General features: G+C 40.7%; 1 protein-coding gene across 1 annotated transcript; it reads right to left on the reverse strand.

Annotated features, from left to right (window-relative positions):
- Window positions 1–8,074: 8,074 nt before the first annotated feature.
- On the reverse strand, window positions 8,075–8,374 carry LOC144457958 (keratin-associated protein 3-2-like). Its single transcript, XM_078156791.1, has one exon. It carries the CDS (start codon window positions 8,372–8,374, stop codon window positions 8,075–8,077), a length of 300 nt encoding a protein of 99 aa, XP_078012917.1.
- Between the last annotated feature and the right edge of the window lie 200 nt (window positions 8,375–8,574).

The following is an 8,574-nucleotide window of genomic DNA, read 5'->3' on the forward strand; positions in this document are numbered from 1 at the left end:
CAGCCAAGATGCTAGGGAGTGAAACTGATGTGATGAATGCTTTGTAATAACTGCTTTAAGTGTGAGTCCACTCCTCACAGACACCAAGGTGGTTTAGGTAAGAGTATGTTCTTGGGTTTTGGGGAGAAACATTGTACTTCCCCCCACCCCTATGTTCTTGGTAAATATCCTTATGTAAAAAGAAGACTGATTAAATGATGCTAGAGCAATGATCATTGGAGACTGATAGGGGAGAACACTCTGAAATGGGAACTCAAGCTGGTAGTGTTAGAGAAGAATGTCACTGCCCCTTGGGGGAACTTTTAGACCCTTGAGAAGGAGGTGTAGCCAGTCCTCTGGAAATTAGACTGGTCAATGCAAGTGGGAATTGGGATAAGGACATCCAGAGCCTTTAAAGACTGTAATTACTACTGACCTTGGGGGTTAGGCACATTCTTCCCAAAAAATTGAAATATTAGTGCCAAGTAAGTACCTTCCTTATTGTTGTAGGATCACTAATCAATCAATGAATCAAAGAAGCATTTATTAAATACTTACTATATGCCAAGGACTGGAAAATCCTTTGTTGACTGCTCTTAGGTAGAGGGAGAGGTCCTGAGATCATAGACTCTGTAGAGTTGGAAGGCCCCTTAGAGAGCATTTAATTCTAGCCCTATTTTATACACATTTCCCTTTATCATGGATCCAATCTTCTAAATTCTCTTCCTGTCCAAATGAGAAGAATTTTTTTTAACCAATAATAAAGGATTCAAACACTCTTTGCTCCATTTTATTAAAACACAGCACTGACAATTTTAACTATGGAAAAGAAATTCTATAATTTGAGACCTGTCTAGCAGTTGTCACATAAAATTCTTCTACACAGTGACTAAGAGGCTTGTGACATGGCCTTTGCTGATTCTCTTTGATTTTGCATCCATTAAAACATGCACACAATTTCCATCATTACCTTTTGGGTAAGAAACAAAGTTGTAACTTAGGGTAAGGCAACTTGAGCTTTGTCTCAGGTAACCAACATCTAAAGAAATTCTTCCTCTGTTCTATTATCCCTGGGACTAGTGGTCCTTTACCATCCCACACCATGAAGTTTGACTGTCCTTGCTTCCTCATGAGCCTACTCCCTGCAGGGAGTCATCTTGGCACTCTTTCTCCAGGCCTGCCTTTCTCCACCATCACATTACTCTGCCTGCTACCTGCCCCTGCCACATCCTGTTGAAGTGTCAGTGGGGAGGGGATATGATTGGATTCGTAAAGAGATGGGCCACCGCCTCTTTCAGTGCAACTGCATCTGACCCAAGTTCACTGTCTTCTTCCACCATCTTAGCTGAATTGGCCTGGGTTCAAGAATTCCTAGTTATGGCTCTGAATAAACATAAACAAACAAATAACTCAATGAACAATGTCAAGGTTTAATGTAAAAAAAAAATCAGATGATTAAAACCCATGTGCTTAATTTTTAAAATTGCAAAAGCAAAGTTAAGAAGGTGTAAGCTACTTGAGGGCAGGGTCCATTTTTCTACTTATTATTTGTATTTGCAGAGCTCAGCACAATGCCTGGCATATAGTAATCAATTAATAAATGCTTATTGACTTGATAAACATTCATATTTAAAATTATGTCTTGGCTAAAAGTTTCCCTGAGTAGGACCCTGATATTTTTGTAAACATTCTTTATTCATATTGGCAGTATTTTCAAAGAAAAATGGTTCTGGAGCCCAAAGAGATAGGTTCATAGCCTGCTTTTTGCCTCTTGTGATCTATGTGACCTTCGGAAAATGACTTCATTTCTCTATGCTTCATTTTTCTTATCTGTATAATGAGGGATTATTGATTGAAAGATTGAAAGGATCTGATAGGCTATAAAGTCTAGTCCCATTTTAAGATGCCCAAACTGAGTTGAAAAAGGTTAAGTGACTTGTCCAGGGTGATAGAACTGATAAGTCTTTGAGGCAAGATTCAAACACAGGTCCTTCTGACTCTACGCCCTGTAATCTATCCATTACAACAGGCTACTTTGTTTGTATTTGATACCTCTTAATTCTCTTCCAGTTTAAAAATTATCCTTTGGAGGCACCTAGGTGTTTAGTGGATAGAGCACTGTGCCATGGGTTAGGAAGACCTGAGTTCAAATCCAGCCTCAGATGCTTATCAGCTCTGTGACCCTGGGTAAGTCATTTAACTTTTGTCTGCCTCAGTTTCCTCAACTGTAAAATGGGGATAATGACAGCACCTATCTCACAGAGTTGTTTGTTGTTGTTGTTCAGTCATGTTTGACTCTTCGTGACCCCATTTGAGATTTTCTTGGCAAAGATACTGCAGTGGTTTTGCCATTTCCTTCTCCAGCTCATTTTACAATGAGAAACTGAGGCACACAAGGTCAAATGATTTGCCCAGGGTCACATAGCTAATAAGGGTCTGTGGCTGGATTTGAACTCAGATCTTCCTGACTCCAGGCCCAGCATTCTGTCCCATCTAGTTGCTCCCAGAGTTGTTGTGAGGATCAAATGAGATGATATTTGCGACAATACCAACACTTAGCACAGTGCCAGGCACATAGTAAGCATCATGTAAATGCTTGTTCCCTTCCTGTGGCTTTTGTTAGACATGTACGTGTATGGAATTTTAATGTAAATTAGTTTTATTTGCACTGATGCAATGATCTTGACTGCAGTAAGACCTGTGTTACAGACTGCATGTCTGGAAGATCTGCGCAAATCATTTAATGAGTCAATAACCAAAGATTTTGAAGAAAACGCATACCTAGACTTCTTCAGCATGTTGTCTAATAAATTAAAAAAATGTTTTGCCTGTGAAGAGTACAAAGAATATATCATTATCATTAAAGATAATAATCATGAATAGTAAATATATCTTTCTCTTGAGCTAATTTCTATTTGTAAGATAGTAATTGTTATACATAAAGCAGAGTGTTCATATGCATGTTGTTTATGGTGAGAATGTAAACATTGGCTTGCATCATGGGCTCATACAGTTCAATTTCTCTAGCAGTGTCTCAACTCCTTGGCTGTTGGACAAGGATCTCCCATTTAGCATACCATCAGTTAAATTAATGTTAATTGATGGTCTAAAGCTCATGTGATCCTCAGCACCCACAGCTTCCCTTGTCCACCATTCTGCCACCATCACTAGGGAAGCCATCAAGGGATTGCAAAGAATTGAGGGCCACTTTGTTTTATTCTTATGTTTCAAGGGTTCAATTCAATTCAAAACAACACGCAATTACTAAGCACCTACTATTTGACAGACAGAGACATCCATACACTGGATAGTGACCCTGCCTCAGAGTCAGGAAGACCTGTGTTTAAGTCTCATCTCCCACAGCAGCTAGGGAGCACAGTGAATTGGGTGCTGGAGGCAGGAAGACCTGAGTTTAAATCTAGCCTCAGAAACTCATTTGCTGTGTGACCCATGGCAAATCACTTAACCTCTGTGTACCTCAGTTTCCTGATTGGTAAATAGGGATAACAGCAGTACCTATCTTCTGACACCTTGCTCCCTTGGAAAGGCTAACTACTCTCTCCACCCACTTCAACTTCTTTTGGTGTGTTCTCTTTCCTTATTAGAATTTAAGTTCCTTGAGGGCAGACACTGTCTTTCCTGTTCCTTGTATTGTATCTCTAATGTTTGACAGAGTGACTAGCTTATAGTAAGTACTTAATAAATGATTGTTGCTGCCTGCTTGCCTACCTCCCAGGGTTCTTCTGTGGATAAAATAAGACAGTATTTGTAAAAAACAAAAAAACAAAAACAAAAACACACAAAAGAAAACAAACAAAAAAAGCTTTGTAATCTCTAAAGAACTGTATCAATGATAGCTATGATTACTGTCTCATGTATGATGGCTGTGTGATCCTCAGGAGGTCCCTTAAATTTTCATTGTACTCGCAGAGGTGTTAAAGTCCCAAATTCTCAAGTGTAGCCTTAATCAGATTAAAATGTAATTAAGAAAGATTTAGCACAATAAATAAAAATACAACATAACACAGATAATCTTGATTTGTATTTTTCTAAGTCAATATGGAATCTACAAGTAATGGGGTGATGGAATATGGACCGTTAAAAGGAAAAGACCATGTCTTTGAAAGCAACCCAGTCTCTGAATTTTCCTATACATTTCAGCAGCCCGGATCACTGGTACCTCCACCGAAGGCAACTTACCCACCCCAGCCCACCTAGATCACCTAATTAGCTTACTGTGCTCTTGGCCCACCACAGACTACTTACCACTCCTTAGTGCCATCCAAATCCTTTCGCTGTCCCATTTTGTATATAAGCATCAGTCTCACCCCCTTTAAGTTGCAGGTTCATTAGGAACCCAGGCTGCTGAAAGAAGGTTGAGTGTGTGAATTCATTCCAGGCAGACACCGTCCTTTACCCTGACATTTTGGGGTTCCCAGTGACCCCAAACTTCATTATCAGGGTTCTCAGACCATATCAGAACCCCAAACCATATCACAGAGGTATGTATCATTTCAATTTGACACCAGTTCTCTAAGAATATAAGTTGCAGAGAAGGTGTCAACCTGCATTATTAGAGGGCATTTCCTTGCCTTGGAATTCCTATTATCAATGAACTCGCAAGTTTAATCTTTATCTCCTCTGCCTATGTGATGAACACTTTTCTGGACACTGTGGTGCAAAGACAGAAACACATCAAATGCCTTAAAGGACTTTATGTTGCATGGGGATTGGTGAGTGACAACAGGTACAAAGGTAAGAAAGTGCAAAATATATAGAAATGAAGTATAAAATAGTTTGGTGATGGCTGGGATGTAGGAACATCTGGGAGTATCTGGAAGGGCTTTGTGTAGGAAGTGGCCCTTGTCCTGAGCTAGGAATTCCAAGAGCTGGTGATGAGGTATTGGGAACTGATGTGGGAATTGGGAGAAAACCTTATTGCATTGTTTGAACCTAGCTCTGCATGACTGGGAAGTTAGACCACCTCTACCTGTTTCTCAGATATCCTTAACTAAGGACCTATGTTATGCTCACCAGAAACCCAGCCAGATCAGAAGGTTGATGCAAAGATTTTTCTCACAGTTATACACCTCAAGCAACCCACATATCTTATCTGAAATGACCCCATTCTAATTAATCAGTTATTGTTTTCATGTTCCTTTGACTGAATACAGACATTTGGGGGGAGTGGGACATCTCTTTTCCCAATTTCAGGGAATTGCTCTCCCCCTCCCAATTTGGAAAGCCTCTAATCTTTCCTCCGGTTAGAAATCAGATTATCTAGTTTTACATCCTGGTTAATAGTTTTCTTTTAATTAATTGGTCTTATTTGATTGTTTTTAATGCATAAAAATCTATTTCCTTCTGAAGTCTGAGTCCAGTGTCAAAAGTGAGGAAGGCCTGGAACTGATTTGTTATGCAATTGGCCTGCATTGCTTAGTAAATTGATGTGCTCAGAAGCTCGAACCTTTGTTTTTTCAACTATTTCATCTTTCACCTGCCACACTAGCAAAGTCAGGATTTGAACTCATGTCCTCTGACTCTAAATCCATTTGCTCTTCCTACTGCACTGTAAGGTATTTTCCTCATTTTAGGGAGGTATTAATTTAAGCTTAGATTGATTGATGATTGATCAGATTAAGGATCTGAAATTGTAGCTGCTCTGGGCTTGCACATGAAAATTGTCCAGCAATATTTTTGTCATGCTATCTTTAGCAGAGTAGATCATTGAGAGTATCAGGATGTTGGGGTTCATGTGCACCCCAAAATATTGGGGTGCACCAGAATGGTGAGGAATACATGCATAGGTTGCAGGATCTGTCCTGAGAAGAATTCACTCAGACTGTCTCCAAAACAAAGACATTTATTGAGGTAATGCACCCAGCGGGCTTTGATCCTTATGGGAGGCCAGAGCAATTAGCCAGTTTAGGTATCCGGTCTATATTCAATTTGATGGGATGGGGGAAGGGGAAACAGGAGAATGAGGGGAAGAGCACATTGCTCTGAAATGCCTGGAATATCAGGTAGTTGGGAGGTGTTTTTGTCACATAGATAAGTAAGGGGAACAGGAAAGGGGGAAGAGGAGCTGCTCCAGAATGCCATGTAGTCCATACAGATAAGCAAAGGGAACAAGAAAGGGGAGGGGAAGAGCTGTTCTGGGATGCCAGGTAGTTGGGGGGCACTTTGTGAAAGCACACAGATAAGTTCATGAAGAGGGCATCAATGCACAGTTTATGGCTGGTCACATCCTGCATTTTATCTCATATTTCACATCCTGTATCCTGCCTGCCCCATCTGCCTCAAACACTATCTACCTCATCAAGGAAGGGGAAAGACGATAGGACTTAGATCTTGAAGGGACCTTGAAGAACGTCTAGTACAACCTCCACATTTTGCATAGAAGGAGACTGAGGCACAGGAGAAGCAGCTTATGTAAAGTCACATAAGAGACCTTGCAGAAGTGATCTATAAACCCAAGTCCTCTAACTCTAAAGGCAGGGCCCTTTCTAGCTTAAAATAACCACTAATTTTTCTGGTATTATTTCAAATATGCCAGATGTACATAGTTTTTTGATAACTAGACTTATTTCCCCCTAGTTCATACTCTCATCACTTCATCTAGACAATTGTAATAATCTTCTGTTATGACGTTTCCCCTCCCTCTAGTTTCTCCTTTCTTTAAGTCATCTTCCTTCCAGCTGCCAAAGAGATTTTCCTAAAAGGCAGGTCTAACGATGTCACTATTTTGTCCAATAAACAACAATGATTTCCTATTACCTCTAGGATCAAATGCAAACTCCACTGCTTGATAAATTGTTGTTGTTTAGTCATTTCAGTCATATCTGACTCTTCATGAACCCATTTGGGCTTTTCTTGGCAAAGATATTGCAGTGATTTGCCATTTCCTTCTCCAGTGTGCCATTTCCCTTTCAATGACACTTTCAGACATTTAAAATGCTTTACAACTTGGCTCCAATATACTGTTCCAGGCTCATTATACATTACTCCTTGACACATTTTGTGCTCTGGATAGCTAATGAGGACTTCTTCCTCTTCCTCACTCACTCTGATCCGTCTCCCATCTCTTCCTTTGCAAGGCCTGGAATGTACTTCCTTCATTTCTGCCTCTTAGAAATATTTTTTCTTTAAAGTTCAGCTCCCAAAGGTCTTACATGAGACCTTTCCCAATCTCTCAGCCACTAGCGTCCTCTGTTATGTTGCATTTATACTTGGCATAGTTGTATATACTTGGCATAGTTGATAGAGAGCCACCTTTAAAGCTGAAAAGACCTAACTTCAAGTCTTGCCTTTGACACACACAGATTTTGTAGTCCTGGGCAAGTCACTTAATCTCTCAGCAGTCTAGGCAACTTTCTAAGACTTATAAGTTGGAGAAGAGATGCCAACTTATAGTTGTAAGTTCAGTAGTTAACTCAGAGTTTTCCATACCAATGAATTTGTAGGTACAGTCCTATTCCTATATTTTGAATATACTTAGATGTTTGCATATTTTCTATTTTGATAGAATGCAAACTCCCTGAGGGCAGGGCTGTTTCTTTTTCTGTTTTTATCTCCCAAGTGCTGATAACAATTATTGGCATGTAGTAGGAGCCCAATAAATGCTTATTTATTGATTTTTACTTCAAAACTACTTTCTATTTTTAAAATGTTACTGTTTGGAAGGTGGGGAACATATACAGTAAGAGTACAGAAATAATTTTTAAAAATCATAGACATTTGTGCTGTGCCAGAAGGGGAAAAAAATTTATTAGGAAATTCAGAAGGAAACTCCTTAGTCTCTAGGAAGACACAAAAGACCATAAATGAAAACCCCAAAGCATCCCAAATGAAGAATCATACACATCAGTCTGAGAGAGTTGAATATCCTTGGAAGGCCAGGTGATATTCATCACTCCATTTCCCAGGTTACCATCGGGGGCTTCACAATTTTCTATGTATTGATGTTGAAAGTGGTTCTGCCACATCTGGCCCCCATCCCAACATCTGGTGAAATTGGTTATGGCTACTGAAGCAGGTCAATACAGGAGAAGCATCTTGGAGGTGTTGTTAGGCTCTGGGCAAAGATAGTCATCACTCAGCAGGACTGGGGGATGCAGGGATCACAGGGGCAAGGCTGGGTGTATGTGGTCAGGTCCAGGTTCTCCAGGCTTGGGATGGGCTGGGCAGAATTAAGCAGGAAGCATGTGGGCACACAGGGCTGAGGGATGTGGCAGGGGGGTGGGCAGGTGTCGCAGCAGATGGGCTCCAGAAGCCAAGTGGTATGTGGGCAGGTGCTGGGCAGGCAGACTCCACATCGGCAGCACTTGTCAGAAGAGCAGATGGTGGTGGCGGGTCCAGTGGGGACACTGCAGCAGCAATCGTGGTAGCAAGACATGGTGTAAAGAGTTTGTTTCCCTGCTTGGTAAGAAAGAGAGATGGGTGTTTTTGATGGTTTGAATGTCTGCTCTCCGTGGGGCTCTTATATACCCTCCCAGCAGGGGTTGATCCAATCCCAAGGCTTCTTTCCTTGTTTCTGTTTGTTTTCCTGGATCTATTATCTCTTGACTGATTTGACATTTAGATGCCAGCAAAGAG

This window comes from Phascolarctos cinereus, unplaced genomic scaffold (assembly GCF_003287225.1).
Source record: "Phascolarctos cinereus isolate Bilbo 61053 unplaced genomic scaffold, phaCin_HiC Scaffold_5;HRSCAF=322, whole genome shotgun sequence".
Taxonomy (NCBI): Eukaryota; Metazoa; Chordata; class Mammalia; order Diprotodontia; family Phascolarctidae; genus Phascolarctos; species Phascolarctos cinereus.

Bases quoted from the DNA above. Each gene is read 5' to 3' on its own strand.
- LOC144457958 (XM_078156791.1), bottom strand. From the start codon at position 8,374: ATGTCTTGCTACCACGATTGCTGCTGCAGTGTCCCCACTGGACCCGCC.